General features: G+C 43.6%; 1 protein-coding gene across 1 annotated transcript; it reads right to left on the bottom strand.

Annotated features, from left to right (window-relative positions):
* Nucleotides 1-290: 290 nt before the first annotated feature.
* cacna1sb (calcium channel, voltage-dependent, L type, alpha 1S subunit, b) lies at nt 291-20,706 on the bottom strand. The gene is made up of 45 exons (XM_076740906.1): nt 20,261-20,706; nt 18,783-18,888; nt 15,586-15,725; nt 15,249-15,382; nt 14,976-15,128; nt 14,646-14,851; nt 14,380-14,483; nt 14,138-14,283; nt 13,980-14,061; nt 13,734-13,894; nt 13,410-13,635; nt 13,105-13,312; nt 12,875-12,995; nt 12,214-12,328; nt 12,014-12,113; nt 11,842-11,911; nt 11,292-11,424; nt 11,028-11,157; nt 10,888-10,947; nt 10,461-10,567; nt 10,243-10,330; nt 9,478-9,585; nt 9,313-9,365; nt 9,084-9,230; nt 8,595-8,796; nt 8,329-8,487; nt 7,519-7,629; nt 7,348-7,431; nt 6,663-6,710; nt 6,111-6,137; nt 5,890-6,015; nt 5,742-5,807; nt 5,525-5,616; nt 5,285-5,444; nt 5,007-5,134; nt 4,781-4,877; nt 4,426-4,528; nt 4,225-4,326; nt 3,995-4,128; nt 3,606-3,731; nt 3,262-3,470; nt 3,109-3,173; nt 2,775-2,821; nt 2,616-2,690; nt 291-1,889 (listed from the first exon to the last, which is right to left on the bottom strand). The coding sequence occupies exons 1-45, from the start codon at nt 20,443-20,445 to the stop codon at nt 1,578-1,580; spliced, it is 5,556 nt and encodes a 1,851-aa protein (XP_076597021.1). The 5' UTR covers nt 20,446-20,706; the 3' UTR covers nt 291-1,577.
* Nucleotides 20,707-20,999: the final 293 nt, after the last annotated feature.

Here is a 20,999-nt window from a genome sequence, read left to right as displayed (position 1 = left end):
GTTTCCATTCCATAAGGAGTCGGTGTCTGCTTTGCTAGACAAGACTATTTATAGAGGCTCTCAGTTTCCACACTGATTTCTGCTGGGGGAGCATCCAAAGCATGCACCTATCCTTTCGTCAAGGCTCCGTCTGCACTAACGAGGCACATCTAGCATTATTTTGGACTATTATTTGTTGGCACAAACTAAGGGGTTTTTTTTCCTTCTCCAAATCACAGCCTGTGCTGCTTCCATATGTCCATCTTTGGTTTGTTTGCAGAAAGAAAACTAACACAGAAATGAATGTTTGGATGATTTATTTTCTTTGATCAAGGTGAAAAACACCAATGTAACAACAGCCATAATGGCACAGCTCCAGAAGTGAAGGACAGTCAAGGTGAGAGCTTGAGCTAGAAAGAGTTCACTCAAACTACCCTTGCAACGTAATGTTTGTATGACAGCGAAATGGGCTGATCAGAAGTTAATGTAAAAAAAAAAAAAAAAAAATAGTCCTCCCGTCACTGCATTCAGGCACAAAACATGAAACGAGTGCAAGAAATTATGCCCGTGCATCATGAATAAAACTTGTTGTCAGGTCAGGTGAGCCGTGAAGCTAAATCCACCATACTCCAGGTATGCTGAAGATACACAAACCGTACGGGTCAAACTAAGTGTCCCTAAGTCAAAGGTATGACATATATATGCAAATGAAGAGCACATACAGCCTGCAGCAGCAGAGTGACTTGAAAAAATAAAATCACATGCGCTGCTTTACTACAGTATGGCTTTCAATTGAACAAATACTCTACGACAGCTAAATCCTTGGATCAGTATTTCATAGTTTAAACATACCTCAGTGTCCAAAAAAAAAAAAAGACATTTCCTCTTTAAAATCTGCTTTCTGCTCACAAGAACAGTGGCGAGCAGGGGAAACTCAGTAAATAAACTCAGTAATAAAAGACAGCAAGTCCTCACTGATCAGAGGACGCTGCTTTACCAACAAAGAAAAAAACACTTGCATTGTTAAGTTGCACCACAGCCCTTCAAAGAGCGTGAACTGAATACTCAGTTGAACTTTTCTCGGCCTGGATGCACAAAAACTCAGTCATCGTCTCCCCAAAGTGGAGTCCTTTCCCGCTGCCCTCTCTGAAGGGCAGCACAATAAAGACGTCTGCCTGCTCCTTTTATTCAGTGAGTCATTTCATTCACTATCCTGCCTCCCTCGGTGAGGCCACAATAAGACACTCAGCTCACTTACGTGGTTGTCCCATAAGTCATGTGGAATGGATAACCTCAACAAACGCTACAAAGAAAGAAGTGCGTCAATCTGTTCGCTCTGAGATAACTTTGTGTTTTTATTAGTTTCCGTCAATCTGAGGATTGAGAAGATGTTTCATCGTCAGATATATTGTTTCTCCTTGGTTAAGTTTCTACCACACTTGATAATATATTAACCCTGAGCCAACCTGCCTGTAGGCCCTTGAGCCAGGCTAGGAGATACAGATTGTCACAGGGGGGCAACAAGCTTGGTAAAAGTGAGGTGAGGTGGAGCCACCTGCAGGTGTAAAAATCACAAGATCACCAAGAGAACTCAACCTCTAAACTTCGGAGTTGGCCTCAGCCGGCTCCTGTAAGGAGGGGATCTTGGGGATTGGACGTCTCTTTCTCCTCACAGCCGGATCTGGTTGGCCCGGTTCCTGTGCTCCCGCGGCAGAGGCAGGAGGAGGGACAGGGAGGGGACGTCTCTTCTTCACAGAGGTGATGCTGCCGGAGCGTTCGCTGAGGATGCCCTGAGCCACGCTCTCCATTTCATCGACCGTTGTGTGCATGGCATCAGCCATCTCCCTCTTAGTCACAGAGACAAAGCTGGGGTCTTTGGCCAGGGAGGCCAGACCGCCACCGACTAAAGCCTGGAAAAGAAAACAACATGCAGTGGCTCAGAGTACACACAGGAACAATTTCCTATTACTACTACTGGTAATGTATCACAGGTCTTGTTGTATTCTGTTATATTGTTGTCATGCCTGACATTTTGACTGATAGTTATAACATGGCATTTTATTATAGTCCAGGAGCACCCAAACTTTTTGCCTCGGAGGCCCAAAACTGAAAGTTAATACTGGGCCACAGGCCAAAAGAAAACACCTGTTGTATAGATTGTTAAGATGCAAAATGGTACATGGATCCCAAATTCCCTTAATTGACTGACATTAACTAATAACTGAACGGTGGAGTTTTTCTGAATCTGCCCTTCATCCATATAAAACTCACTTGAGTGTAACATCTCAAACAAAAATTAAGTGATCCACAGACGTGTGTCCTGCTGGTTCTAATGGTTTTCACAGCTGATAATTATGTGACGTTGCTGCTCTTGAATTTAATGAACCGAGTTCCCAAACAAAAACTGAACTTTAACTGAGTTTATTTTTCAGGACTAATAAGCGTGGTTGAGTCCAGGACACTCTGCTTCATTTGTGTCCAGGAAATGAGCCTGGTGCTGAAAAAGGAGCTTGTGCTTGTTATCACCTTTCTATGACAGATGTGCCAGTGGATCAGGACATTTCCTGCTGATAGAGCTGGTAATTAATTAGTGTGTGATAAAAGAGGGGGACGCTCAGAGATCCTTCCTCGCTTACCTCCTGGACGAGCTGGTCAGCTGCAGTGCAGGAGCTCTGACTCTGACTGTCACCATAGTCAGGGTAATATGGGAACTGCAAAGAAAAGATATGCATCCATACATTGTCTATAAAACCTGTTGATCATCGTTTACTCTGGATGAGTCAATAAAATATAACCTGTGTTTTGTCCGTCCTCACAGTGAAGTTCCAGGAACGCGGGTTGTCTAAACAAAGGTAAATAAACAAAAAACACATAGTGAACAGTTATGAAGAACAGAGAAATTCATCTTTTACTGTCCAGATTTTATTCAAACTACTGTTATTGATCTGGAATTCTACGTTTTGGCCCTGGTTAAATGTAAAGTGGCTGGAAAAGCATTGTAAAATACACACTGTCACCTCAAAAACATAAAGTGAGGCACCTTGTTATTCGTCTGTAAAGCGCTCTGAACAGCACTAACCTGCATGAAAGGTGCTGAACACATAGAGTTTGAGTGATGGGTTGACATACCTGTCTCTGCATCCTCACTGGGATTATAAAACTCTTCAGGACTGCCTTCTCTCTCAAATGAAAATCTGAAGGAAAACAAACATTTCCACCCATCAGACATCACCCACATGTCATCTAGTCCCTTTGATAGACAGCGGTGTGTGTGGTGCTCACTCTGCGAAGGCGTTGTTGTTTGTGTTGCTTTTTGGTGCAGTTGTGGAGAAGAATTCGGTGGCGGGCACCAAGCCAGAAGAGTTTGGTGGAGACTCAGGCTGGCTCTCAGAGAACTTGAGGGGCCGCTGGTTGGTCATCTGCTGGGACTGACTGTTGGCCGGCTCAGTGGAGAACGAGTCCACCCGGTTACCAAACAGACCATGTGTACGCTGGAAATACAGAGCAAGACACACATGAAGGCAGAATCCAGTATTAGTGTACACACTTAATCCAACTGACAAACAATAAATACGCTGCATTTTGTCTGTATAGCTGTTCTCTCGAGCTGCAGACAGCATGCTCACCTGGTAAATGCCTTCCTCTCCAGCCTCCTCCATAGCTCTATCCATCTCTTCCTCATTCTGCAGGTCTCCTGAAATGGCCCTGTGCATCTCTGGAGCCGCCTCGTCTTCTATGCTCCTCAGGCCCGCCTAGAAAAACACAAAAGATGTTAAAAAAGGAGAGCAAAGGTGGACAGCAGCGTGTTCACAAGGAGAGGAAGAAAAGGAAAGGTGACGCTTAGAGACAAGTACACTGTAGTGCATAGAAAATGAAACAAAAATCATGTATGCATTAATGTTTTTACATAGTATGCATTTTTTGAGTGATTTCCAGTTTTTATGCAGTCATTTCCTGTCTAACATTTCCAACATTCCAATAATAATGCGATATTGACCGCGTATTGACTGTTCACCTGGATCTCCGGGCCCGAGGCGCTCTTCTTAGTGGGCCGGTAGCCGTAGTACTCCTCCTGACGCTTCAAGAACTTACGGAAATGGTCCTGGAGCAGGAAGGTGGAGTAGAATTTCCCCACGGTCACCTCATCATCTACAACCAGAGACGTCACAGTGCTGTCAGTGTGAAAGGGGGGATTCTCTTCGAAAGGTGAAATTGAACTAATTCTGTTCATGCTGACAGACTGACCTCCTATGGGGGGGATGACCTGGTCTAACAGTTTCATACTGGTGCGCTTCCAGATTTGCTTTATAATGGCTCTCAGCTCCTCGTTGGCCTGCTCAAAGTTACCTGTTCAGAACAACCCAGTAAGATTTTAGGGTCATTAATTATGTACATCCAGTTGAAGCAAACACTCGCAGTGTATATCAACCTTTTGGACATCTGTACCTTCTGTTTTGATCTTGAGGGCAGTCCTGACCAGAGCAAACAGGGTGGCATTGAAGGTGACGGTGCCATCGCTGTTTAGAGGCATGTTCATGCCAACCAAACGCTGCAGACAGGACGTTCACAGAATACGGGCACCAGAGAGGAAGAGAACAATCAAATACAATACAGTATTTAAAGTATATTTAAAGGCTTTATAAATTCACATTTCATCATCATCATCAGTTTTTTTGAGCACAAACAAAAATACATACTTACTCTGAATTTGATGGCAGCAGCACATTTCAAACAAGTTGGGACAGGGAGAAGAAAAAACATATAAGCATGCACCACATGGTCTTCCACCGTGTTTATGTACCTTGCATGCAGCACGGTGAGGGCAGAACTTTCCAAAGCCCAACGGAGGCTGGATGCGTCGCAGCAGCGTCACCACGTCCAGATGTTTAATTCTCCCCCTGTTAGATCAGAGGAACATCTTATACTCACGGAGGGGCCACGCTCTGTAAATGTGGCCTAGTTCAAGTGTGTTCTGAGCATGAATAAATTCAGGTTAGTAAAGTTTCATGAGCTGCGTTCTGGCTTACGTGGCTTCGGGGTCATATTCAGCCCAGATCTTCTTAAACTCATCCAGATGGTGTGGACCAAGAAGTGACCAATCACGGGTCAGATAGTCAAAGTTGTCCATGATGACAGCGACAAACAGGTTGAGGATCTGAAGTAGTTGAGGAAAAAAAGACCTGTATTTAAACAGTTTTAACAAGAGGTTTGTTTTTTTTTTTTGCATCATGTGATGATCATTACAATTAAACAACAGGTTTGAATGCAGCTAAAAGATAAATGCTGACATTCTGCTGCTGCTCACCAGGAAGGCACAGAGACAGTAGAAGCTGAGGAAGTAGAAGACAGCGAAGTTGGACCCACAGGTGTACTCCTCCCCTGGCAGGAAGTCAGATTTGGGGTCGCACTTCTTTCCATACATCGAAGCCATCATTACTTCCTCCCAAGCCTCTCCAGTAGCACATCTGGAGACGTGAAGTGAGATTGTGGCTCAGTTTGTGCAACCATTGACCTTTAAACCCACGATCCTGACTCAGAGACTCACCGGAATAACATCAGAACGGCCTGAGGGAATGTCTGGAAGTTGTTGTTTCGGTTGATTTGGGTGCCATCCACTAAGGCCACCTTTCCAAAGATCTGAAGGGTTGTTACAATCCCAGTCAAAATACAGAAACTCATCTTAGTGGAATTTAGCAAGAAACGTATTATAAGTCTACAGTGTTTTACAATGTTTTGATCCAGAAAACAAACCCTGACTGTACCTGCATCCCGATGACAGCGTAGATAAAGAAGAGCATCACGATGAGCAGAGCCACATGAGGGAGAGCCTGTTGAAATAAACCAGACAGTTAGCACAGTGAGAGTGTGGAGATAAAAAAAATGAAAATGATGACGAGCGCAGTGCCAGACCTGAAAGGACTTGATGAAGGTCCACAGCAGGTTACGGATGCCCTCTGAGCGGTTCAGCAGCTTCACCAGACGCATGACACGGAAGAGTCGGAAGAACGTGATGGAAACTGAAGCATTTTCAGAGTCCTGCAGATAAAAAGAAGCAGAGGATTTGAGGAAAGAAAATACCGAAAAAGAAAAAAAACATTGCTGGTTTTAATGTGGAGAATGTGTCAGCTTACCGCAATCGCTTGCATAGGATTTGTGTCCTGCACAAAGTAGATGACAAAGTGTAGTTAGTGAATTGTATTTATAGAAGTTATGATTTCATTAATAAGGGGGCTTAACAGACATAGCACCGATCAGCTGTTAAACATTATTATGGTTTGATTTACAATCACAAAATAGGGTTAATATTAGAGACAATTCTTCTACCTCTGATGAGTTTCAAAGCCTCCAGGTCTTAGCTGCTGAAAACTCATTTTGTACCTCATGCGAAATGAACAATATAAACACACGTCCGACAAAACATTCTATGAGTTTTCAGCCAATCCAGCCGTATATTCTGTGCTGAGTGTGTAAACCTTCTGAGCCATACTGGAACACAAACATGTTGAGGTCTTATCTTACACTCGCTCTAAGATAAGACAGACAGCAGAAACACGGACGTTTCTCCAGCAGTTTGAGCCACGCGGTTCAGTACAGCAGTGCTACAGTTTAGTAGAGAACATAGTGGGGTGCTCACACAGCAAGGCTCATGCAGCAGTGCAGTGCAGTGAAGATCAGATATTTACAGCACAGCCATGGAGACAGTACAGTCCTCCACTGGAGGCCAGGGCAGTCTGTGGAGGATAGACAGATGAGTGAGGTGAGGTGCATGGAGGACAGGGGGATTGAGAAGGATTAAGAGGAAGAAAGAGGAAGTAGAAGAAGAGGAAGAATGGGAGTGAAATGGGCTTTGGAGGGAGAAAATTGAACTTGGTACAAGCTTGTGTTTGTGGATGGAAAAGGTGAAGACAATGAAGTGCAACAATGGCAGGAAATAAAACAGTGACTGGCTTTACCACATAAGATAACAGTAAAGTCTTTGACATTGTGCTCTGTTTAAAGTGCTGGAACAACACACAGAAAAGATAACATTACTGAAGTGGGAGTAATGGATAGTTTGGTGATATAAGGCAATGCTTCTGAGGTTGCACTGAGGATGGTGGGAGTGCGAGAGTTGGGGTGGGAATGGCCAACAACAGCACTGACCATGTCCTGTCAGCTTGCACTGCTGGCACCAGTCAGCTGTTGGGCCAGCATTATATGCTTCTGGGTCAGAGCATTGAACAGATACATTCAGTCACTTCAGTTCAAATCACGCTATTGACTGGGAACGTCAACAGCAGGGATATTCATACACAGCACCTACAATGATAATCTGATATCTGTGGAATTCGTTAGGATTGATGAACACGTTGTATCACATGTACTCACATCGACTTCACTCAGGATGACGTCAACGACGCTGCCGATGACGATGATGAAGTCAAAGACGTTCCAGGGGTCTCCAAAGTAGCCCTGCACAGAGAGGTAAAGCAGTGCTGCCACAGTAGGACACTAGATCGGATGAATAATCATTTGAGCTGCAAACATTGGAGTCAGTACCTTCGCTTTGAAGGCCATGAGCTTGAGGATCATCTCCACAGTGAAGAGCACAGTGAAGATCAAGTTCAGAGTGTCTGACAGCTTCGTCACAAAGTCCGACTGGTTGCAGTGCTGCTCAAAGTGAAATGCCAACATTATATATAACTTGAAGGAAATGCTAACAGACAACATCAGAGTTAAATGAAACATGTCTAGCTATTATCTATCATGTCCCTCCAAAGCCCATTTAGCACCTTTTTAAACAGCATCCCATTAATTCAGTGAGAACCACAATAATCAGGTGTTTCATAATGTGCTGCTCTCACAAACAGCTGTGGTTAGTGTTTTTTCTGATCATGTATTCAATTTGCAGTTGTCAGCACCTCTAACACTTCAGTAGATGCTGTGCACAAAGAAACAAAACTAAGATCCAAGCTGCAATAAAATGGATTAGCCCTCAGTCACAAATAAATCTGACCCATATTGAAACTTAAAAACTGGATCTCATCCACATTACCATAGTTACATAAAAGAATTTACAAAGTAAGGTTTTGTAAATGAAGTGATGGAAAATTATGTAGGGCAGCCTGCATTAATGCACTCCTAATCCCCACCATAATTAATTAGTCTGGGATTTTGCCAGAAAGTCATAATGTCCCATATTTTAAATAAAGTTTCAAGCTTCCTCTTGGTCATTAATTGAATGCTGTGATAAACACTGAACTCTTCGTATCTCTAAAGATACTGAGTATTGACACTGAATATTGACTGTCAGCAACCTCAATACAATCTCAATCATTTTAGGTTACAGTATGACTTTAATTTGCATACCTGCATCCCCAGACACAAGGTGTTGAGCATAATCAGGAAGAACATGAGGTACTCAAAGTAGCAGGAGGTGACAATGTACCAGACTCTGTACTGGTAGGGGTTTTTGGGGATATAGCACCTCAGAGGACGAGCCTTCAGGGCGTACTGCACACACTGACGCTGATGGGGAGGAAGAAGAAGGGTTAGAGGAAAAATAATGAGTCATTCTTCACTTGTCTTAGATTGTCTCATTGTGCTAAGCGTCATCTGTGAGGGTCTCGGCGTACCTGGTTCTTGTCCAGCTCACAGTCCTTATACTCCTCCTCGCCCTGCTCCTGGAAGGTGACAATGACGAAGCCCACGAAGATGTTCATCATGAAGAAGGCGATGAGGATGATGTAGATGATAAAGAAGATTGACACGTCCACGCGGTTGTTGAAGACAGGACCCATGTCTTCTTCGTCCGAATCAATGGCTCTGTATAACAGCCTGGGAACAAATGGAGTGATGTTCAGAGGAGACAGGAAACTGGCAGGACAAAGATCAAAGATCAGAGATGCAATAAGGGTAATTTTAGATGAAATGTATAATTCAACAGATTAAAAAGGACACATCGCCTCGATTACCATCTCTGGCTCCAGGTAATGGAATTACTTCCCAACTCAATATCCTTGTAATAAGATGTCCAGTCGTCTAACGCAATCAAACAGATAGGATCAAAAAAAAAAAAAAAAAAAAGAAGCAATTTATCTAATCAGAATTGATGCTGCTCTTACTGTGGCCAGCCCTCAAATGTGGATACAGTGAAGAGAGCCAGCATGCCGTAGAGCACATTGTCAAAGTTGAAGTCACTGTTGAGCCATTCTCTCTTAGCCAACACTGTGTCTTGAAGGGAATTATCCATGTGCTTCCAGAAGTATCCCCTGAGAGCAGACAGAGAGAACGATCACTCTAAAACACCTTTCTGATAGGTGGTGAAAGATGCGTGAAAGATGTTTGTCTTACTGGCATTCCTCCCCGGTCGTTTTGGATGGATCTGTGCAGCTGTAGAATTTACCCTGTAGGGAGGAAAGGACCTCTGTACTTAGAGCAGAATCATCTGGAAATATCAGCCTCACAGTATCAGTATCTTACAACATGTGGTGTCAATGTCTCCTTCTAAATACTCACCTTAAACAGCTGCACTCCTATACAGGCAAACATGAAGTTCAGCAGCATGGTGACCAGGACGATGTTACCGATGGTTTTGATGGCCACAAACACGCACTGGACCACGTGCTGTCATTAAAGACAAACAAAATATTGTTGATGCACTATATTTATCTAACAGTTATAATTTCAGATTGTGCATGAAAAATATTTATATCTAGAGCTTATAAATACAATGCATTGCTATAGATAGCACTGGTTTCCAAGCCTATTTGCACGTGAAAGCTGTGTCTGACATAACCACTTGTCAAGTTTCAGATGTCTGTACAAGACCCAAAGAGGTAAAAGTATTAAATATTTCACAAAAAGCTCACAACACCTCAGATTTATCTTTTGGCCCCTTGGAGGAGGCCTAGGTTGGGAACCACTGGCTGAAAGTAAGTAGTAAATAAACTTCCTCCACCTCGATCAGCTGCAACAGTAAAATGCGACTTATACATCAGTACATCAGTATTAACAATCTAATAATGTCATATACAAATATATGAGTGACAGAGGTCATTTCTGCAGAACAAGTACTTTTACCTCTGATAATTCAAGTAAATATTTCTCAGAATACTTTTGGATTTTTGAGTAAGATTATGAATGCAGGGCTTTTAAATGAAATAGAGTATTCTTACATAGTTGTACTCATAGTTTTAGTTAAAAAGATCTGATTACTTCCTCCACCACTGGACATGCAGACACTATCCCAGTGGAATGACTGTATGTAGGCATGTGTTGTACCTTTAACCCTTTGGCTCTATTGATGGCCCTGAGGGGCCTGAGCACCCTCAACACCCTGAGAATCTTCACCACAGAGATAGCACTGGATCTGCATACAACACATCGCAAAAAGCAGTCTTGATAAGCACAACTGGGTGTACTAAAACTTATATTTTAGGACAGAAATAACAATAACGATGTTCTTATTCCAGTATAGCAATCTGAGAAAGTTTACTCACTCCATTCCCATAGAAAGCAGGGAGACTCCAACCACAATCAGATCCAGGATGTTGAAGGAGTTACGGCAGAAGGAGCCCTCGTGCATGAACGCTCCATATACTGTCATCTGTCAGTCAGATACATGTAAGACGTGCAAAGAAACAATTTCATTGTTATGAGGGAAAATTCTAGTGGTCTGAGATACTCATAATGCTGTTTCAGAGGCATTTTTCTCTGCCAGGAAGAACATTAGAGACTAAATTGTTTAGATTTCTGTCATTTCTCCCACAAAATGATGAAATTTAACCACATAATCTATCAGAAAAGAAAAATTAGCATCTGCTTCAGAGCAAAAATATCAATATCTGTTATGCAGTATCTTGACTTCAAAGAACCAACACAAGTCAAACTCAAATAAGGCTGAAAGTAAAATATATAACACATTACCTTCAGTACAATCTCAATGGTGAACACGGTTGTGAAGACAATGTCAGCATAGGCCAAGATCTGCAGGAAAAGCACAAAGAGTTCCTATCAAATTTGGCCCTCTTCAAAAGTAAATGTTCAGCGGTAGACCTGATTGTCACCTGGTTTCTGTAGGACTTGGGATCAATGGGGTCCTCTGCTGCCAGGGAGATGGAGGAGAGCAGGATGAAGAGGAGGATTAAGTTGGTGAAGGACGAGGCGTTGATGATCTTGTAGCACAGCTTACGGAACCTGGATACCAATGAAGAGCTCATCAGTGAGATCAATCAAGCCACTGTTGTGTTATCATGATACAGTATGAGAGAACCCTGAAATAAAACCACTCCGAGGTCTGTTATTCTCAGGTTGGTACGTCTGGTTCTTACTTGTTCTGAGGGCCAAAAATGAAAAAGGAGCTGGCTTCAGGCAAAGGAACAGCTTCTTCCTTCAGCTGCAGGTCGGCCATTGGTCGGGGCCGAGGGCTGATGGGGATTTCAGGCTCTTCCTCCTCGTCATCACCTACCACGTGGAAGAAAATAGACTCAAAGTTCGATTATTGGTACAAGTCATGTTACACCACCACAGAAGAGAAAAACAAAGATCCAGCAAGTTAAATAAAAGTCATACTTTCATAAAAAGGAAATCTCTCTATTCTCTACTGGATCACGGTGTAGGCTTTATATGGTGGTCACCAGAGTAGTGTGAAAACAGTCTAACTTTAGACTCTGCTATAAACTTGGCTCAGGGAATCGGCTGAGTAATAATAATGAGGGGTTACTATACTTGTACTGTAACATAGCCAGGACAGCAGCAGCCAGTGTAATGAATATGAAGTCCTGCAATCAGTGACCTGCTTCTGATACAACTGTATCGCTGAGAAATGTGAGATCTCTAAGAGTCGGAGATGAGCAGAGGCTCAGGCGTGTTTTGTGTTACCTGGGAAGTCGTCAGGTGGAAATGGATCTTTCACTTCATTGACATTGGACTCAAACTCGTCAATTTTGAGCTGAAAAAAAAACAAAACAAAAATATGTCCATGTAATATAGATATAATACTTATGCTGCTGAATAATACATCATTGCCAAGAGTTAATATGTGACATGATACCTTGGCTGTGGTGGGCATGCCCTCCATCTTGGCCCTCTGCTCTGCCAGTTTCTTAGCTATCCTCTCCCTCTCCTCATCAGTCTTTTCAGGCATTTTTGACCTGGGACATAAGAGAGAAAGGGAATGGAGCAGAGTTTAGCTATGAGAAGACAAAGCAGATCATCTCACTTAGATTGAATTTTTGGTATTCTTTTATTTACCTTAGAAGCTTTCTCCTCATCTTCTCCTCCGCCTTTTCTTTCTGGGCTGAAGTCAGACTCTCAGCCTCTGCCAGGTTGTCGACGGCAATGGCCAAGAAGACATTGAGGAGGATGTCTGATGTCTGAGCTCAGGGAAACAAAAACCTTGATTTTTAAAAAACATTACTGCTGTGTATACAACTTCTAGCCATGCTTACAGCATGTGTTTGGATTGCAACGTTAGCTTGTTTGTCAGTCGGTCGGTTGACCTAAGACTTTGGTCCAGACTTAAATATTTCAACAGCTGTTGCATGGATTGCCATCCAGTTTTGTACAAAAATTCATTGAAACCAGATAATATGTGCAACTTTGGTGATTTCCTGACTTTTCATCTAGTGCTAAAACTTCTGTTTGTCCAATACTTTGGATTTCGACCAAATACCTGCAAAACTAATGACACTCCCATCAGGCTCAGCTGTACTTGATGTTGTGCTAATAGCAAATGTTAGCATGCTGTTAGCAAGATGACAAACATGATTAACATTATACCTGCTAAACATCAGCATAACAGCATCGTCACTGTGACCATGTTAGCATTTAGCTGAAAGAACAGCTGCTAGCATGGCTCTAGACTCTTCACTGTTAAATCCTAGATGACATTGTGAGTGTATGTGAAGGATACAGTTCCCACAGACATAGAGGATGATAAAGTAGATGGCGACCAGGATGCCAGGAAACTCAGGCCCTCCGTAGGCCATAATGCCATTGTTCATGATGGTGGTCCAGTCTTCTCCTGTCAGGATCTGAGAGATAGTGAAGTGTTAAAAAGCAGGTAATGATTCATTCCTTTATGCTATGAAAGGATGGGGTCGATGCTGCCACTGTCAATGCACTCCTGGTGTCTCAGCTCACCTGAAACACACTGATGAGGGCCTGAGGGAAGTTGTCAAAGTTACTGCGTCTGGGTCTGTGGTCGGGAAAGTTAAATTTCCCCCCAAACACCTGCATGCCCAGGAGTGAGAAAATGACAATGAAGAGGAAGAGAAGAAGGAGCAGGGAGGCGATGGAGCGTACAGAGTTGAGGAGAGAAGCCACAAGATTACTCAAAGAAGTCCAGTACCTGCAGATCAGTTGGAGAAACATACGTGTTAAAAGACATTAAAACACAGGACAACTAATCTAATGCAACATAATCCTTTGAGAGGGAAATGACTTACTTTGTGACTTTGAGGATCCTGAGCAGTCGGATACACCTGAGCACGGAGAAACCCAGGGGAGCTACGGCTCCCGCAGAAAACATGATCATCTCCAGGATCCCGCATAGCACCACAAAGAAGTCAAAGCGGTTAAACAGAGACATGAAATACGCTCGGGGACCCAGCGCATACATCTTCACGAACATCTCTATGACAAACAGCACCAGCAGAACACGACTGGCCACATCTGTTGAGACGAGAGGAGAGAGTCAAAGGATGAAGCTGTGAGAAACGGCATTTTTGTTTAAAAAAAAAAAAAAAATTCACAATACATTAATTGCCTACCTTGCAGAGAAGTGAGGCTGTCAGACTGGTGGTGGTGCTCTGTTGCTATGGTCAGTGTGTTGAGGAAGACGAGGAACATCACAAGCCAGTAAAAGCCCTTGGTTTTCACATACACCAGGCACTTCATCCTGAAGAAACGGTTCCAGCGACGGGCCAGGCGGCTAGAGACAAGAATAACCCTGGTTTACTGTGTCAAGTCAGAGCCAACATCGCATACAAACATTTACACATTTGAAGTGGACTCACTAGTAGTACACGATTCGACTCTTGCCTTCCAGGTCATACAGGCTGTCTGTGTCTGAATCTCCACTGGTCAAAGGCAGAAGTCCTGAAAAGAGAATAACACTTGTAATTCAACAGCATCTCTACGTGGGGCGGGTGCTGAGGCGGTTTATAATGCTGACCTTTGCCCTCTCGGTCGGCATCCAGGACCTCAGCGTGAGTGATCCACTCCATGTAGCCGTGCAGGTCTTCATCCAGCTGCTGACGCTCTCGCAACTTCTGGAACTCTCCACGTGACCTGGCCTTCTCTCGCTCTTTGGTAAACTCTCTGAGAGCAGAGTGGAATGCGATTATTTCTTGGTTTGTCCATTTGAAGAAGCAAGATGCAGGAAAGAGAAAGGATGGAAGACAATAGTTGTCTTACCCACTGAGCACACCAAGAACCAGATTGAGCACAAAGAAGGAGCCCAGTAGAATGAGAGGAACAAAGTAGAGCCAAGGCCATTCATTTCCCATGGCATCATTCACCTGAGAGACAACTCTGGGTCAGCCAAAAATACTGTGTTCTGTTAGGAATACAGCACACTTAACACAATAAATACCTAAAATGTAGACATATGTTTTGGTGGCAGGAGCAGATTCCCTAACACTGAAACTGAAAAACAGCTGAGGCGATGTCCAGTCACTGACCCAGTAGAGCACTTTGGTCCATCCCTCCATGGTGATACATTGGTAGACCGTAAGCATGGCAAAGCCGATGTTATCAAAGTGGGTGATGCCATTGTTGGGACCTTCCCAGCCTGGCCGACACTCAGAGCCGTTGATTAAGCAGCGGCGTCCATTACCAGCCTGAGCACAGGGTGCAGGCTGCTCACCTTCTGCTGTGGAGTAGATATCTGTGGGCCAAAGAGAAGAGGTGAATATCATTTTTGAATGTGGCTTCAGGGATTTAAAGGAGGTATGACAATAAATAACATATATAAAAGTGCAGCAGTGTCTGATTGCGTCGTTTATGCATACTTGTGCCTGTGTAATAGCAAGTCTTATGCATTTTGCACTTGAAGAGCTCCAGTCCCATGATGGCATAGATGGTGACCAGTAAGAAGACCAGCAGGGCAATGTGCAGCAGAGGCAGCATGGCTTTAAGGATGGAGTTCATCACCACCTGCAGGCCTGAAAGGGAACAGTAAAACCAAAACATCATATACACAATATCTCCAAATGAATGAAGAAGTGTGACATGGACACAGGGCTTTTTCTGCAGTAGTTTGGGATTATAGAAGAGGCTCTTACTGGGGACTCCAGAGACAAGACGTAAGGGCCGCAGCACTCTGAAGGCTCTCAGTGCCTTCATGTCAAACCCCCCACCTTTCTCCAATGGCACACCTGCTATCTTATTGATGGTGTCCAAGGCAAAAGTGAAGAGACTGTAGGAGAAGATTACAGAACCATAACTGTTATATGAGCATTACAAAATGGCCATTCAGCAGAACAATAATCCATGATGTGGCTATCAGATATGAAATTTTCAACTATTTAAGTGTCAGAGGCAGTTTCTTAGATGTGGTCCCAGGGAAGCTGTGTCCTTTGCTGGCAGAGACATCCACCTGCAGCTCAGAGCTCATCTTACCCCATGAAGACGATGACAAAGTCCAATATGTTCCAACAGTTCCGTAAATAGGCGCCTTCATGGAACACGAGCCCATATGCCACGATCTTCAGAAAGCACTCTAGCGTGAATATGATCAAGAAGATATACTCCAAACTCTCCTGCAGCAAGACAAAAACAGGAAATTGCATTTTATAAAGCTCACAACCTTCAGGCTGAACTCTATGGTAAAATATGGAATGATTGGAGTAAATGACAACTTTGGCATTTAAGCACCTGCTGGGTGGAACAGCAATAGATGTTGCTGGTATTAGATGAACTCATTAGCTTTTATAACCTCTTGCAGATTAAACACGACCTCAGGAGGTTTAAACAGATGGGTGGCCCATGAGTCACACTGTGATTAATGAAATAAGTTGAGCCACAATTTAAAAAGAGCTTTGTCAGGCTGTATGACTCAAACTGTTTGCAGAAAATTCAAATAGTTCGGAGGTGGTTAACAGATAAACATCAGGGTGGTTGAATTAATTCCTCTGTTTGCAAATTGGGCCCATATCAGTGTTTTTATAAGCAGTGTTGATATTTTCTGAGAAAAGAGGAGCTCGCCATACAGCAGATGTGCTACCAAAACACTCCAACGCACACATTTGCTTACAAAAGCAGCTTGAAACTGTCATCATTAGATTGACTACTTGGTATTTTGCTCTTCATTGCTGCTGTAAATACAAATGTTGTAGGAGAACCGTATGATAGAGCTCCTGGGGAATCCAGGCAGAATGACAGGTATCTTCAAGAGAGTTCATTTGAGGTACAGCGTACTATAAATGACATACGATAGGTTGTTTATTTCCCTTTGATCCTTTTAAACAAATCAGGTCAATAATGTTTGGCTGAACCAACCAGCAGCAAGCCAAGTCCCTAAAATCAATCACACATTCACAATAATGCATACCAAATTTCAAGAAATGCTATTCAAGGGAAACAATGCGGGGCCAACAAGCACAGCTGCACTTCTGTGTTGCAGCAGATCAGTGTTACAAACCATCATATTTCATTAGTATATGAGTATGAATGCGGTAATGTGGCAGCATTTTTGGACTCTCCTGTATCCACCTGCGTCAGTGTGGTGACGCTGTCTGGACCGACCTACTTCTAACAGCAGCGGGGGTGGGGGGAGCTGAGCAGCTCTTCTTACATCGCTCACCTCTGAGGAATGGCAGTGTGAGAAGTAAGGAGGATTTGGAAGGAGGCTGGTAAGTGGGCCAAAGCAAAGATGTTACAGAAAAGGATCAGTTTCAGGGCCAGATACCCGATGACTTGATGAAACTCTCTGGGTGTAGGTCAATCAGTTGGGTATCAACAACTTAGATTTTTGGCATCACTGGACAAAACATTCCATCACAACCTTTTAGCATATTGTAATTAAAATGGTCTGAGAGAAAACTAGACTTCTGCACCTCCTCTCGGATCTGTTCTCAGGCTTTAGAAAATGAAGCCTCTGATTGAAGACTTTGGCCTATCACAGGTCATTTCAGAGAGAAGCGGTATTGGCTGTTCTATATATGCAAACGCACATCCTTTGGTGGTGAAAGCCCGATTCGATGGTGGGAAATCCCGCAGAAAAAGCTGCAACTTGTGATGAATTTGCAATATGTCCTTTGCCTTCAACGGCGCGTGCTACAAAACACGTGTGAACACATCTCGGCTCCATGCTGAACCTCAGGCTCATTATGTTTGATGCCATGACATCCGTATTGACACCTGTAGTTATTGGTGTTATCAGTGTATACGGTTAAATACTACAGTTCTGGGGGCAGCAAAACAAACTACCGTTGCATTAAAAAGTCAATAAATGTCCTTTTTCAATCATTATGTGAGCAACAGTGATCTGATTTCATGCCGCCCATGGAGTCTATGAACAGCAGGGCACAGTGAAGGAGTTCATTACCTCCCTGAAAAGTTGAACGTTTGCAGCCTGTCGCCTGCAGCTCTTCATCAAACTGCTCACTGTGGCTGCTCCTCGTTCCATTACTACCTGTTACAAGATGCTGAGGATGACCCTCATCTTTTTTTGTAGACACATTTCCAATGAACGAGTGTCAGATGAAGTGTCAGTGTCAGTCTTACTGACAAACACATTGCATTTCCTCTGACTACCTCCAATTCGTAACACTGCAATTATATGAATATTACCATACTTTCATCAGTGGGATAATCCCTCGGTCACTGTTGTGTTACCTCATGTGGCCATAGTAACGTAACAGACATTTATCTCAAAGAAAATTTGCAGGATTATTACTTTGACCTAGTGATGTGTTGAGTTTATTCACTGAATGGTGGGACGCAGGTGATGGCTGGCTATGAGTGTTATACAGTATATTGACATTTGATCTGGAAGTCAGGCCTCTAAGAGACAGTGATCCACATATCAAGTCTGTCACAATGAGCCTCCTCAATATCATAACGCTAGTGTCAATACAATACTACAATCACTGTGCACTGGCAGGATGTGCACAGTGTGCAAACACATGTCCTTTGCTCACAACACCACACACACACTTTGATCATCCCATTCAGTCTCTGAGCTACATCCTGATAGCAGTGTAAACACACACCTATGAGGTCGAAATATAACACCTATGATATAAAACACATCAGCAGCTTCCATGGGTCAGACACCTGCCACCAGCTACTTTACACTGTCAATCACCTGCTGTCTCGAGTAAACTGTAATGTAAATGTAAATTTGCCCATACAGGGGAAAACTCCACACACACACACGTATCTGTCGTATTCATAATTAATTCTCATGCTTTTGTATTGCTGTCGTCTTTAACAGCCAGTTTCAGGTCACAGAAGGTTAAAGTAATCTCAGCCGGAGGATAAACTAATAGCACAGTTGTTTGATGGCATGTTCCTCTGCAGACACAGATGGGACTCCGAATAAAGGACTGGAAGCATCTAAATGAGGCTTGGCACTCGCACTAGCTGAAACTTTTAGCTATGAAGTGTTTAACTTGGCTGGCTCAAAGTAATCACATTCATTTGTTGGACATGGCGGCACAGTCATCTGCTGGTCATGGTAAAATACTGGACCCTTTATAAACAAAAGACCATGAGTTTCTTTTTCACAGCCAGCGTATTATGACAAACAAATGCCAATAACACATTCTGAGTCACACGTCAGGGAAAGTGTGTGTTGTCATACGTATACTCACTAAACTTGTGTTGGTGTTATTACTGTCTTCTTCAGGCATGGGCAGGAACACAGCCAAAGCGATACAGTTTGCAAAGATCGTCAATAAGATGATGATCTCAAAGGTTCTGGATGGGAAAACTCAAGATCATAACAGCAATGCACGACGAGGACTGGTAAAATCCCAGTTCCCCCAAAAAGAACATTAAGAGAGGTTTCATAATGACAGTATTTGAGTTATCATGTTCAAGCCTAGTAAATATTAACAATGGAAGGGTTAAATAAATTTGTTTCTGTGTGAGTTTCTTGAAATGTGACAAAACAAATTAAATCAAACAGCTCTACAATGCTAACAATGGTCAGTGCCTCTGAGTGCTGCTTGAAACATCATCCCTATGACGGCCGTATGTCTGCTGTGCTGCCTCATTCTCGCCCATAGGGGGCGCTCCATAAGAATTCCCCTGCCAGGTCAGCATCATGTCTGTCTGTGATGCCACGGGACAGCTGCACAGCCCAAGAATATGACCAAACCATTTAAACACAGACTACTCCGCAGTTAAAAAAAAAAAAAAGAAAAAAAAAGAAGCTGTTTGGTTATTCTTTGAGATACTTATTTCTATTTATTCTAAAATAAGTCAGCATTGATAGATTTTTTTTTTAAAAGCACAATAAAAAGGATTTCATTTTGCTCTAACACAGCTGTCATGCCCTGTGTCACAGAATCACATACCGATGTGATTAAACTGCTGCAGTAAAAAACTCCTGGCCTGGTTGAGCATACAGGCACAAAGTTCAGGGAAGCTGTTCAGAGAAACAAGAATTACGTTACAAAATGTTGTAAAAATCACATTCACTTCGACGCTGTGAGTCCTACTGTGAAGATAAGGTTGTCGTCGCTGGATAGATGGAAAGAGTAGATTCTATTTTCGCAGTTAAACACGTATTATCCCAGAATGGACATTGGGCTAAAAGCAGGAAACCCCCTATAGGGACCATAACATCACTCAGCAGCCTGCCCTGTGTTCATGCTTCATAGAGTGCCAACAATTCAGAGCAGATTTTTCCACATAGCAGAATATCAGCTACTGGGACACTAAGAGGCAGGCTCTGTCTTCCTGATGTAAGCTTAAGAAGCTCTGCAGGTGAAAATATGAAGGCTTCAAACAAGACATTGACAACGGGCAGCCAGACACATCACAAAAGTCTTAACACTTCAGGGGTCGTCTTAACACAGATCTGAAAGAGACTTGGCTCGGGCTTTGCTTGCCACAGGTGAACGACATGGCTGATAATTCACTGGCCTGCAGCTGACAGAATTCTTAATTAGGGCTCTGCGTGCTGTAATAACTGTCTAATACCTTCAGCATCTTACACAGTGAATATTCAAGAGTAAAACATGTGTTTTTAAGCCAATGTCTACTTTATAGAACAAAAGGCTGTGTGCTGTGTATAATGTAAGTGTGTGTGTGTGTGCGTGTGTGTGTAAGATATAAAGGATACTTCCACTCCACAATGTTGATACAGGCCTTGCGGAAGGGGTTTTTGAGGGTGAAGAGGAAGAGGGATCTGGCAGGTCTAGGGTTGCCCCCTGTGGCCTGTAGCTTCTTCAGCTTCTCCCTCTGCTTCCTCTTCAACTCCTCTTCATTCATGATGACCGGCTTGGCCGCCTCTGCGTTGGCCGCCATCTTGACGTCTTCACCTGAGACAAACTTCCAGTCCGGTAGAAATGTGTCCTCTCGCTGTATAATCCCAAACTGACGCACAGTACAGGTCCCCGCTGTGAAGGCCCCCTCTGGGTTCCTGCCGATCCTGTGTGCGCTCCTCCGCCGCCCTCTCTCCCCTCTTCCCCTCTCCCTCTGACTCACGCAGAGCCACAGGCCTCTCCTCCTGGCTGAGGGCCTCTGACAGAAAAAGCCCCCACGGCAGGGGAAAATAACAGGAGCCCAGAGTGGCTGGAGGAGCAGTTGGCCCTGCGGCAGTTTAAATTTAGACTGTGAACCACTGACAAGCCATGCTTGGGGATGGTTAAGAGGGTGGGGTGGGGGGGTGGGGGGTGGAAGGTGGAAGATGGGATCAAGGGGACAGGGGGGTTGGGGCAGGACAGCAGTAGCAGACGAGAGTACAAAGAAGTGGAGACACTAGAGTTTGGGGGGGGGTCTTGCAGTAGCACAACATCATCACCTCTACTGTGAAGAACTCTGAAACTGAACTTTCTTGCAATCTGTCACACCGTGTGACT

The sequence above is a fragment of the Chaetodon auriga genome, chromosome 10, assembly GCF_051107435.1.
Source record: "Chaetodon auriga isolate fChaAug3 chromosome 10, fChaAug3.hap1, whole genome shotgun sequence".
Classification (NCBI taxonomy): Eukaryota; Metazoa; Chordata; class Actinopteri; order Chaetodontiformes; family Chaetodontidae; genus Chaetodon; species Chaetodon auriga.
This window is presented reverse-complemented; position numbering and strand designations above follow the sequence as displayed.